The sequence below is a fragment of the Rosa rugosa genome, chromosome 6, assembly GCF_958449725.1.
Source record: "Rosa rugosa chromosome 6, drRosRugo1.1, whole genome shotgun sequence".
Lineage (NCBI taxonomy): Eukaryota > Viridiplantae > Streptophyta > Magnoliopsida > Rosales > Rosaceae > Rosa > Rosa rugosa.
In genome coordinates, this window is record NC_084825.1 from 40,117,189 (window position 1) to 40,130,138 (window position 12,950).

General features: G+C 45.7%; 1 protein-coding gene across 2 annotated transcripts; it reads right to left on the bottom strand.

Annotated features, from left to right (window-relative positions):
• Positions 1-85: 85 nt before the first annotated feature.
• LOC133715512 (pyridoxine/pyridoxamine 5'-phosphate oxidase 2) lies at positions 86-2,374 on the bottom strand. 2 transcript variants are annotated; one of them, XM_062142028.1, is made up of 7 exons: positions 2,156-2,371; positions 2,012-2,061; positions 1,888-1,945; positions 1,762-1,794; positions 1,516-1,611; positions 549-716; positions 86-461 (listed from the first exon to the last, which is right to left on the bottom strand). In XM_062142028.1, the coding sequence occupies exons 1-7, from the start codon at positions 2,249-2,251 to the stop codon at positions 360-362; spliced, it is 603 nt and encodes a 200-aa protein (XP_061998012.1). In that variant the 5' UTR covers positions 2,252-2,371; the 3' UTR covers positions 86-359. The 2 variants fall into 2 exon arrangements, with proteins under 2 accessions (XP_061998012.1, XP_061998013.1); XM_062142029.1 differs by lacking the exon at positions 1,516-1,611 and having other exon boundaries at positions 2,156-2,374.
• Between the last annotated feature and the right edge of the window lie 10,576 nt (positions 2,375-12,950).

A 12,950-nucleotide genomic window follows, 5' to 3' on the forward strand; every position in this document is an offset into this window, starting at 1 on the left:
TTTTTTTTGGGTGTATTCTCCTTTTCTTAAACAATGGAGAGGTAGATCCTTTCAAAAAAAAAAAAAAAAACAATGGAGAGGTAGATAGATACAGAGAAAGATATTGTCATATATTAATGCAAGTAATGAGTAAAGTCAGCATATGCTTTCTGAGTAAATTACAATCTCTCCAGTAGAACTGATCTGTAAGTCATGAATGAAGATTCACACGATTAAGTCATAGACATACAAACAGATCCTTTTAAATTCCAGACTTGAAAGAAGAAGCATATGCACAACTCATTGAGAGAATATTTATGCTATATAAGCAATCACAAGCAACTCATTAAGTGGGAACTTCTTTCATGCTTGTTAGGATCTTAAGGATTAACCCTTTCTGAAGTCCAGCTCTTTTCTCCATTGGGACTTGGAGTGGATGTGAATGACAGCCTCTGGTTACTCTTCAGATTCAAGTAATCGACCTGTCAAATGTTAAAACCAAGAGAAATTAAGCAGGGAAGCCAAACACATTTTCAAACAATGCAAGGTTAGAGAGGCTATAGAAAAACCTGATGTGGATCTAGAACAAGCAAACAAAATGCCCCAACCGGGCCTGTAGAAGGATCTAGAGAGACTTCATTGGATGGTTGTTCACTTAGATTAGGAAGACCTGGACTCGGTCCCAAATACTGCAGTCTTGATCTCAAAGAACCGGAAAACCAAGATTTTTCTCTTTGCTGCAGCAGGCAATTTGAGAGGACTACATTAGGCATGTGAAGGTAAGTTAAAGCTTGAATGCTACCAGAATCTACACTGTAATATCAAAATCTACATATGCTCAGTTGAGAACGACATTTCATTTTGAAAAACAATGTTCACAGTTGCTCCTAAAGGAAATGAACAAAGTCGTGTGATTTCAATATTATTTCACTGAAACAGCAAACGAAAAAAAAATAAAAAATTTGCATTTCCCTGATGTACCCAGCTTAAACCTTCCAACCTAGCCAAATTTTGTCTTGAGCCTAGAACATGTCCCGTCTATAGAAGTCACAAGAGAATCATATTGCAGAATCTAGTGGAATTCTAATCCGAGAACTCAATTAATGTTGGGAATAAGTTAGGCCTCCATCGTTGGCAGAGAGAATCTCCTCTCAGTCATTTATCCTGTGTGCTTCAAACTGGATTAGTAGATTTAACCATAGACTTATATTTGACACGTCCCATTTAGTAAAGGTATGATCAATCCTGAGTCTATGCAATGTCAATTTAGAACTGCCAAACTAGTAAAATCTAACCCCGATACTATCTATTGCGTAAACTTTAGCACTGGATCCAGTTCTCTAATCAACCTATTCATTCAATAAGGATCCATGTCCCTCAAACCTCGTTGAAGTTATGCTCTTTAATTGCTTAAACTACATTATGGTGATCATTAGCATTTCATCAGGTAACTCATCCCCAACATTCATCTAAAATAGAAACTAGGACTTCCCCAAACAATTACATTTAGTAGTTGCAACAAATTCATAATCTCACCTGAAGTTTTATGGGATCAGAATTGGATCCATCAATAATATCAACTGTTCCATTGATCCGAAATTGCTCCCAAGAGTCAGTGAAGTACCAACATATCTAAAACATAGCAAATTTACTCCAAGCACAAGAACACTCGAAATATAACATAATCAAACTCTGAAGGAAGCCTTTTCTTCTTATGCAACTCAATACAATGCAGAGAATTATCAAAACCAATGCCTGGATTATACCTCAAAGATCAATTACCTCAGCAAAAGGACAATGCTTAAGCTCCTCAATCTGCACCATTTAACCAACACCATCAAATTGTCTAAACATCAGAGCAGAAATGTAAGTTCAACAAAAACCCACAACGCATTGAACAAGAATAACCTTACGAGTTCTGCAATCCGTGTTTATCTGAATCTTATCACTGTCCTCTTGAAATCCCCTGAAAAAAGATCCCAGTAAAGTCAAGAACTTTAACCTTCAGGGAGAGAAAACAGAGAGACATTACCTGAAAACCACCGTCCGATTTGAAGGTCTGCCATTAGAACCAATCGTTGCCTGAAAACCCATCATCAAAACATCACAATTACAATTAAAGATGCAACCTTTAACAAAAAAGTTGAGTGATTCAGAGAGAAAGAGAGAGGCATACGAGTTGAAAGTAGGAAGAGTGCCTGAGGTGGGCATTGGATTCCAAGGCAGTGAGAAGAAGCTGCTTCCATGGCGCTGGTGCTGTTACTGTTCCCATTGCTCTGCTAATTTGCTTCCTCAGGTTGCTCTGTTTCGTTTGTTTTGATCCGCGGGGTTTTGTTTACGGTCGTGTTTGGGGCTTTTCGCGACTTCACCCAAGTGAGTGGCCATCTATACCCTCACGTATTAATGACCAGCAATATGCTCACCTTTGTTGGGTGAAGGACATTACTAATTTGACAGTTTAGAAACGTTTTTAGTGTGACTTTATTAAAATGAATGCATTAAAACTGTCGCACCCCACTGAATTAAGTTTCGCTCAACGATCAATCACTTTAATGTCCTGCTTAATTATAGACCAACATTACTCGGAGATAAAATTGGTAGATGCAAGCTCTTATAAGTGTACTTATCATCTATTACATTTCCAACTCGAGTTACCACTACTTTACCAATTAGCATTATCCTTAGGTTTCGTTTGGTTAGCAGAATTGAGGACTCAGGAAATGAAACTTTCCTTTGTTTGGTAACCACAAACTCCGGAAATACTTTCTTGACAGAGGGGAAAGTATGGGGCAAAATCATTCCACTCAGACCTCGTGGGATTGATTTTCCCTTCCCATTTCCCAGCATTTATTACAAAAGTTTTGGACAATAATACTCTCTCTTGCATAAAAAATTGATGTACTTTTGAATTTTTATGATGTTGTTTTTTATTTTAAAATACAAGGGTATTATTGAAATATTGATATATTTTTACCTTCCTTTTCTGCACCAACCAAACACTGGAAGGGAAATCAAATGGTCTTTCCCCTGAGAGGGGACTGGGTGTGGCGGAGCAATTGCGCAGTCCCGGGTCGAACCAAGATCCGCGCCACGGAGGGCGGCGCCTGTGAAGGTGTTTGGCGGCGAGGTGACCAGGGTGGGATCGATCTGGGCGAGATCTGCGTTCCGGTTGGGATACCCTTTCTGCGACGAAGGACGGTGGAGCAGAGATCAAGGCCGAGGTCAGGGATGGCATGGGTGCCAAGAGTGATTTTGGGTGCCCATAGCAGGCTGTGGATATGGGCCTTTGCTCTGTTGGACTGCCAAAGGGTGTTGGCGTGGGTCTTCATTCTTAGGGCTTTGAAAATGGTGTATGAGCCCATAGTGGTTCGGGTTCGCATTTGGGATCCCGGAGACGCTCTATGGATCTTACATTGTTATGAGTTTTGGATCTGCTGCTTTGGTTCCTTAGGTAGAAGATTGCTCTCTATTCAGCGCATTTTTTTGCGTGGAGTAGGCAAGGTCGGTCACACTACCGGCGGTCACCTTGATAGAAGGTTACCCTCTATTCGACGCATATATTTGCGTGGAAGTATGGTCGACCATACTATTGGTACCGTTTTACATAGCCCGGACTCTGTCTAGTGCCTCATCAAATGCTTAATTGCATCCCTTCGTACCCGTGCTAGGTTTTATTTCCGATGCTTTGTTGCATCTAGTACTTTTCTTACTATTTTATATTTTGATGTAGTTTCTACATCTATCAGTTGTAATCTTTATTCTGTTTATTATTAATAAAATTGAGTTGACAGTTTCTCAAAAAAAAAAAAATGGTCTTTCCCCTATTTGACATTTGATAATGTTTATGAGTGACTTATTTGATATTTTCTAAATTTTTTGACATATTTGTTAAATTAACTTAAGATCAAATCCCAATCAAACTAGGGTTTGTTCTCTGCACCCCCTTCTGGTCTTCAATCATGAAGGTTTTGGCTTGGAATTGTCGCGGGATCTGCAACAATACCACAGTACAGGCGCTTCGGAAGCTTATCCAGAAGCATCGTCCTTCTTTCATCTTTCTCTCTGAGACGAAGGTGTCTGATAAGGAGTATATGAGCGATCTGTGTCTGCAGATCGGATACCTCAATTGTGAGGCGGTTTTCAGCTCTGGACAATCCGGGGGGCTTGCGTTGTTCTGGGAGGATGGTTTGGACGTTCGTTTTCGGTCCAAGTCAGTGCATCATGTTGATGTGGAGATTCGTTCAACTGATGGTTCAATGATGGATTGGCGGCTTACTGGTTTTTATGGGCATCCGACCACGGCGCTGCGACACATTACTTGGTCGTTACTCTGTCAGTTAGGGGCTGAGTCGTCGCTGCCATGGGTAGTTTTGGGTGATTTCAACGAGCTGCTACATGCCGGCGAGAAATTGGGGGGTGTAACTCGGAGGGAGTCTCAGATGCAGCTATTTCGGGAGGCGGTGTCGTCCTCGGAGTTGGTCGACTTAGGTTTTCTGGGTTCTTCATTTACTTGGACGGGCGGTGGTGTAAGGAGCAGATTGAATAGGGCCTTTGCTACTCTCTCTTGGTCTGATCTTTTCCCCGCTTCTAGGGTTTTCAATCTGGAACCTATTCATGGTGATCACCTTCCAATTTTGTTGGAAGTGAATATTTCTTCTCCTGTTGTCTCTCGTAGGCGTCCAAGGTTTCGCTTTGAAAGTTTTTGGGTGTCTCATGAGGCCTGTGAGGGTGTTGTTAGTGATGGTTGGAACTTTGCTACTGTTGGCAGACCCATGTTCCAAGTTGTGCAGAAGATTTGTAATACCCGCCTCTCCTTGCTTAATTGGCAGAGGGTTACCTTTGGAAATAGAGGTAGAGAGATGGATATGCTACGTGGTAGGTTGCAGGAACTGCTCATGTTGCCTCTTACTCCTGAGTTACAACAGGAAAGTGTCGAGTTGTCTAACAGATTAGAGGTTCTTCTAAATGAGGATTATAGCTACTGGCAACAACGATCCAAGGTTTTATGGCTTTCACAAGGTGATCAGAATACTAAATTCTTTCATCGTAAGGCCTCAAATAGACGTGCTAAGAATAGGCTAATGGGATTATTTGATGTGGATGGAGTCTGGCAAACTTCAGACTCGGGTATGGAGAAGGTGGTTGTGGACTATTTCACAGCTATGTTTTCCACTGGTGATGTGAACTATGCTCATATGATGTCTGTTGTTGATTGCATTCAACCCCGGGTGACATCTCATATGAATCTGGAACTAAATGCCCCTACACTGCGGATGAAATTCGTACGGCTTTGTTCCAAATGTATCCTACTAAGGCTCCTGGGCCAGATGGAATGCCCCCGCTTTTTTTCCAGAAGTACTGGAACACTATTGGTGCTGATTTGGTTAGAGCAGTGCAAAATTTCCTTGTGTCTGGTCAGATGTTGGGTGAGATCAATTTTACGCATGTGTGTCTGATTCCTAAGGTTAAAACTCCTGATAAAATGGCTGACTTGAGGCCTATTGCTCTTTGCAATGTGATTTATAAGATTTGTGCTAAGGTGATTACAAACAGGCTGAAGCGTATTATGGCTGAGATTATATCGCCCTATCAGAGTGCTTTTATTCCAGGTCGTCTGATCTCAGATAACACTCTAGTGGCTAATGAAGTTTCACATTTCATCCATAACCATCGGTCTGGGGAAGGAGTCATGTCACTTAAGTTGGATATGAGCAAGGCTTATGATCGAATGGAGTGGTGTTTTTTGGAAGCGGTGCTTTTGAGGTTAGGTTTTGAGGAATCTTGGGTGCAGATGATTATGCAGTGTGTCACTACTGTTCGTTATTCTTTCTTGGTTAATGGGCAGCCCCGAGGTTATGTCACACCAACAAGGGGACTCCGTCAGGAAGACCCTCTCTCCCCTTACTTATTTGTTCTGTGTGCTGAGGGCTTCTCAGCATTACTGGATAGGAAGTTTCAACAAGGGCAGTTATCTGGTATTTCTATTTGTTCTGGTGCCCCTCATATTCATCACTTACTTTTTGCGGACGACAGTCTGTTGTTTGGGAATGCTTCCTTGGAAGAGTGTTTTCACCTTCACTCTGTTTTAAGTGATTATGAAGGTGCTTCCGGTCAAAAAATTAATCGGTCTAAGAGTAGTATCGTGTTTAGTAAGAATGTGGGAGAATCTACTCGGGCCGTGTTGGCAGATTTCTTGGGTGTTCAAGTTGTTGTTAAGCATGATAAGTACTTGGGGCTTCCGACTTATGTGGGAAGACAGAAAACTGAAACTTTTGCTTACATCACTGAGAGACTCAGTAAGAAGCTTGAAGGTTGGCAGGGGGAACTTCTAAGTGGTGCAGGGAAGGATCTGCTAATTCGAGTTGTTGCCCAGGCATTGCCTTCGTATGCTATGAGTTGTTTTTTATTGCCTAAAACATTCTGTGATACTCTTCATCAAAAGTGTGCTAAGTTTTGGTGGGGTAGTAAAGGTGATCAGAGGAAGATACATTGGCTCTCTTGGGATAAGCTCTGTCAACCTAAAGAGAATGGAGGGATGGGTTTCCGTGACTTGCATGCTCATAATCTAGCTTTGTTGGCACAACAAGGGTGGAGATTGTTACGTAATCCTAATTCTCTTATTGCTCGTTTATATACAGCAAAGTACTATCCTAATGGGGTATTATGGGACGCTCAACTGACCTCCTCACCTTCAGCGTGTTGGAGGGGTATTTTTGAGGCTTTAAAGATTCTGAAAAAGGGAGTTCGATGGCAGGTTGGTGATGGAAGGTTAATTCATGTTTGGGATACTCCTTGGTTACCACGACCTTGTTCCTTCCGACCTTTTTTTCGTTGCCATTCTGCTCCTGAGTGGGTACATGAGCTCATCCTACCGTCTGGCGTATGGGATATGGATCTCATTGTGGCTCAATTTGATCCTGATGATGCTGCACTTATTCTTTCAATTTCACTTAGTAACAGACAAGTGCAGGATAGGCTGATATGGCATTATGATGTAAAAGGTAGGTTTACTACCAAGAGTGCGTATAAAATCGCCTATGAGTCAGTGCATGACCTAGCTATGGGTACTACTACCTCGGATCTTACTGTTTCTTTTTGGAAGAAGATTTGGTTTGCCAAGATTCCAGGCAAAGTTAAAGTGCACATTTGGAAAGCGTGTTCTGAAATTCTCCCTACGGTTTCTCAACTTTTGCCTCGACGGGTCTTTCTGCAGGATGGCTGCTTTTTTTGTAATGATGCTGAAGAATCTATCATACATGTGCAAAGGGACTGTTATTTTGTGCATTCAGTGCTGCGTTCTTTCCAGGTTTTTTCTCCGGTTTTGCATTTGATTTCTACTCCAGCTTCTCTAATGGATTGGCTCATGATTTGTTCTGAGCGTCTAGTTAAAGAAGATTTTGCTTTTCTTCTGTTCTCATTATGGATGTTCTGGAAGGAACGTAATAGGAGGGTTTGGAATGGAAAGGCTATTGGGCTGCAGCAGTTGGCTTTTCAAGCCTCTCATCAATTTCGTCTTTTTCAATCTGTATCTAGAGCTGCTGCTCATTCTTTGAGGCCACGAAGAGTTGTGGCTCTTTGGCAACCTCGTTCACCTGGTTGGCTGAAACCCAACTTTGATGGGGCCTACAATGGGACTTTGGGGAAGGGTGGTATTGGTGTGGTTGTGAGAGACTCTAATGGAGAGGTAGTTGGAGGTGTCTGCAAGTTTGTCTCTTCTGTCTCTTCTCCAATTGAGACCGAAGCCTTCGCTGCCAGAGCAGCTTGTGCCTTGGCTGCTCAATTTCACCTTGCACCGATCAGTTTTGAAGGGGACTGCATGCAGGTTATTCAAGCCATCAATGTTGGGGAGGAGGACACATCTCCTTGGGGTCGTGTGATTGATGATTCTGTCTCTTTCTTGGGTCATTTACCGGGTGCTTCTTTCTCCCATGTTTTCCGGGAGTCCAATTCTGCTGCTGATAAGCTAGCTAAATTAGCTCTTTATAGTCAAGTTAATGTCTCGTGGTATGGTTGTCTACCTACAGAGATTAGGGGTTTTGTAACCTCACATTGTATGCCCTAGCTTGCTTATAATTAATAAAGATTGTCGTCTTGCCTTTAAAAAAAAAATGGTCTTTCCTGAATACTTTCTATGCTTTACCGAATAGAGGAAAGGAAACCTGACAGGAATTCTAGTTTCCCTTCCCCATAGAAAAGACAAAGGAATTGATTTCCCTTCCGTGAACCAAACGAGGCCTTAGTATGTGTAAAACTGTTTTTGAGTACCCTATCTGTGCCTAAGGAGCTAAGTTTCACTCAAGTCAATTACTATCGTGCCCTTGTTGGGTTTTTGGTGTTTTCATGAGAACCACCCTATTCGTCTTCATGCATGAAATGGCTTTGTATATCTTCTATTCTCTTACATTTGTATTTGAAGGGTTTAAGAGACCAAGAGTTTATTGGTCAGATTGCTTCATGTACATACATGTACATTTACAAGCATAATTAGCTATAATGAGTTACGCTCATGGTACCGCCAGAGGTACTGATTCCCGCCAAAGGAATAGCCTACGGATACACAGCTAGGCGAGCTACAGCCTGAGCCTCGGATCGCCCCCAGATCGCCGCCGACGCGCTGCCACGCGCCGTGCCAAGATAGCATCAGAAGCTCCTGAAGCTGGGGACTGAAGCACATCAGTCCCACATCGAAAACAAGGAGAAGATCAGCCTCTTCCTCACCTATAAAAGGTTCTCTCCTCTCTCCTCATTAATTACGCATTTACTACTCATTTATTATTATGCTGTCTATATGCATTGACTGACTTAGGCATCGGAGAAGTGAAGACCGCCCAACGCGATCTCCCTCTGACGTCCTGTCTTTCGTTTGACAGCTAGCGAAGATCACCAAATCCATAGAGTAGCGGTCCGCCCACCGGACCCGCGTTAAACGAAGGTTTGGCTACCACCAGACTTTGAGCATTAACATTGGCGTCGTCTGTGGAAATCCTTGAACAAAAGGTCATCCCACCACAATTACCATGACTAACGGTAGCGGGGGAAACACTGAAGAGCAGGTGGACCAATCCGCCATTCCCCAACCCTCCGACCCAGCGGTAGGCGTTAACCGCGCACTATTCAACACCCCAGCCAACCCCGACGGTGAGGCAAATCCAAGCAGCAGCCGCCCACCGGGCCAGGATCTCACCGCTCTATACGAGCTAGCACTGGCGGACCTTCACAAGGCAAACAGAGAGCGTGAAGAGGAGCGCAAAGAGAAGGCCGAGGCCCAAAAGCAGATGGCTACGCTGATGTCACGTTTTGATGAACTAAAGAGGACGTTGGAGATAACCGCCAATCCAGCGCAGAGCGAGCAATAACGCAGCACCAGGCGTAGTCGGCCCGGCACCGGCACGTTGATACCAGGGCCAATCATACAGATGCAGGTACCGCTGGACCCACATGAACTATTGGGGATGGGACCACCGCCCATCCCCCAACTAATGTTGGAGCAGGAGGCGGAATCACTGCCGCACACCAACCGCTCGGAAGCTAGGGCGAGGACTGAAGGCAATCCGCCTGCGCCAAGGCGCAGACAGGTCCAGCTGAATATCCAAGCTGGTTCCGCCGGCAATGCAACCGTCCAGATACTGGAAAGGATTCAACAATTGGAGCAGAGATTAATCCGGGCGGAGTTGGGCGCCCCAGCGCCAACTCAAAATCCGTTTTTCGCTTCCAGACCTGGGCCCTTCACCGCTGCGATTCTGCAGGCTATCAGACCAGCGTACGCAAAAACCCCAAAGATGTCACATTACAGCGGCATGTCTGACCCCTTCGTCTATATGGACACCTTCAAGAAGGTCACCAACAACAAGGGATTTGACGACGCCACTCTGTGCCACTTGTTCAACGAAACGTTGGATGGTGAAGCAATGAACTGGTTCTTCGAGTGTCCGCCGGGATCCATTGACTCATTCCATGCGCTATCACACGCCTTCCTCTCTCGGTTCATCTTATTGTCCGCCGGACATCACAACACAAGTTAGCTGTTTGGCATTAAGCAAGGGGCAGACGAATCACTGAAGGCATTCGTCACAAGATGGCGGGCGGCAGCATCTCAGTGTCGCGACCTAGACAAAACAATGGTATCGGCGGCCTTCAAGCAGGGACTCCTCAAAGGGCCATTCCTCTATCACCTCAACTACAATCATCCAAATGCGGCATATGACCACGTCATAAGTGAGGCGGTCATTCACGCCCAGGCGGAATTCATCACATATGGAGAAACCCCACCGCCACCAGCAACACCAACAAAGTCAACACAACCATCCTCTAGTCATCAGGAAGCCGCTAACAAGACCCCTGCGGCGCCACCAACTGACAGGAAGAGGGAGTGGCAGCAGGGCCACCACCAGAACAAGCGGCAGAAGGACCAACACTACAACAAGGGCAATCGCCCATCCCATGGGGATAACCGCAACAAACAAACGGAGTCCTCTCAGCGGTATGCAGTGGTTACAGTCCTCACAGCCTCGTATGAGGAAATATACAATCAGTGCAAGGATCAGATCCCACCGCCACCCCCACCAAGATACCCAAAAACGGGAAAACCAAGAAACACCGGCAAGTGGTGTAAATACCACGAGGACAGCGGTCACAATACCAACAGCTGCAATGCTCTCAAAACGGCCATTGAGACCTTGTACCGTGACGGCAAGATGGAGTAGTTCAAGGTGCACCAACCGCCACCTGTGATCGCCAACATTGAGACCTTGGGCCGCATCAACACCATCGACGGCGGTGCTCCAATCACTAGCATGTCTCACAGGGCAAGGAAGCGCTATGCACGCGCTAATCACCCAAAATAAGTCTGCAACATCCGCTACGAGAGATCCGCCAAACTCCCAAAGTCAGGTTGGGAACCTATTACCTTCTCAGAGGAGGAGGAGCGCGGAGTGCATCTACCCCATGACGACCCATTCTTGGTCGACGCCATTCTTGGCAGATTTTCAGTGGGGAGAATCCTGGTGGATAGCGGGTCCGCTGTCAACATCATCTTCAGCGGTTGCTATAACCACCTCAAGCGGAACAGGAAATTACTCCAGGATCACGAGCCACTGCTCAGCTTCTCCGGCGACGTCACGCAACCGCTGGGTTCCGACTACATGCGGTTGACTATTGGCACTAGTCCATGTATGGCGGAGGTACATACAGAGTTCATAGTCGTCGATTGTTTCAGCTCGTATAACGCCATCATCGGATGGCCGGCACTCAACAAGCTCAAGTGCATCATCGCCGGATACATGCTTCTCATGAAGTTCCCCACACCCAACGGCACGGGCTGTGTGAGGGGAAGTCAGCAGTTGGCACGAGAATGCTATTCAACGACTATAGCGCGGTCAACGCGCCGCCATGAAATCCTGACAGTGGGAAACCGGGCACCGCCACCAAATATCTTCGAGGACCCTAGGGATGAGGAGAAGAAGTATGTAAAGAAGGAGCCAGTCAACCCAGAAACGTCGTTGAAGGTTGTCTGCATCTCGGACGAGCACCTTGAGCGGACAGTCCGCATAGGCGCCCAACTAGACCCAGAGGTGGCGGCGGAACTCACTCAATTCCTACGTGACAATGCTGCCGTCTTTGCATGGTCATACGCAGACATGCCAGGTATCTCTCCTGAAATCATCACACACAAGTTGACCATCAAACCATCCTTTTATCCCATCAAATAGAAGCGGAGGGCCTTTGATGAGGAAAAGTACCGGGCAATAGGAGAGGAGGTTGCCAAGCTCCAGGGCATTGGGTTCATCCGCCAAGTCATCTATCCCCAGTGGATTTCCAACTTGGTTATGGTAAAAAAGCCCAGCGGAAAGTGGCGGATGTGTGTCGACTTCAAAAATCTCAACAAGGCATGCCCAAAGGATAGTTTCCCGCTACCCCGCATTGATCAACTGGTTGATGCAACCGCCGGACATGAGCTCCTTAGCATGATGGACGCTTTCTCCGGCTATAATCAGATCAAGATGCATCCCGGCGACCAGGAGTGCACCACCTTCACCACCGACAAGGGCCTCTACTGCTACAATTAATGTTATGCCTTTCGGTCTGAAGAACGCCAGTGCAACTTATCAACGACTGATGAACGCCATGTTCGTGGAACATCTCGGAAAAATAATCGAGGTCTACGTGGACGACATGCTGGTCAAGAGCATAAAGGCCAGCGGACATGTGGCAAACCTCAAGATCATAGTAACCATTCTCCTGGCCTATGGTATGCGCCTCAACCCAGAAAAGTGTTTCTTTGGTGTCACCGCCAGCAAGTTTCTGGGTTATATCGTCAGCGAACGAGGCATCGAAGCTAACCCGGACAAGGTACAAGCTATCCTCAACCTGGAGGACCCTGAGTATAAGGTACACGTCCAGTGCCTCCAGGGCAAGTTAACCGCCCTTTCTCGATTCATCTCCAGACTCACTGATAGGTGTGCCCCATTTTTCAAAGTCCTCAAAACAACTCACAAGAAAGTCATCAACTGGAACCCAGAGTGTCAGGCGGCGTTCCAGGGCTTGAAAGAATACCTGGCGGCAGTCCCACTCCTTTCCGTTCCTATGCAAGGAGAAACACTGTACATATACCTAGCGGTATCAGTATCAGCGGTAAGCTACGCCATTGTCCGGCGTGAGGGCCAGGAGGAACTCCCAGTATTCTACGCCGGCGGGGGCATGAACAGAGCAGAAACAAGATACCCTCTCTTAGAACAACTCGCTCTCGCACTCATCGTTGCTGTCAGGCGCCTCCGCCAATACTTTCAGGCCCACACAATCCATATGTTAACCAATCAACCGCTGAGGCAGGTAATGCAGAACCCTGAACATTCGGGGCGCCTCAGCAAGTGGGCCATTGAGCTCAGCGAGTTCGACATTGATTACAAACCAAGAACCTCCATGAAGGGCCAGGCGATGGCGGACTTCATTGCTGAACTCACCGAGCGTCAGCC

What these genes read in the sequence shown, in the direction of transcription:
- LOC133715512 (XM_062142028.1), bottom strand. Translation starts at nt 2,251, where the DNA reads ATGGGAACAGTAACAGCACCAGCGCCATGGAAGCAGCTTCTTCTCACT. An exon ending in AATCGGACGGTGGTTTTCAG is followed by an intron (nt 1,946 to 2,011) that starts GTAATGTCTCTC and finishes ATCTTTTTTCAG; the next exon opens with GGGATTTCAAGAGGACAGTG. An exon ending in CGGATTGCAGAACTCGTAAG is followed by an intron (nt 1,795 to 1,887) that starts GTTATTCTTGTT and finishes TAAATGGTGCAG; the next exon opens with ATTGAGGAGCTTAAGCATTG.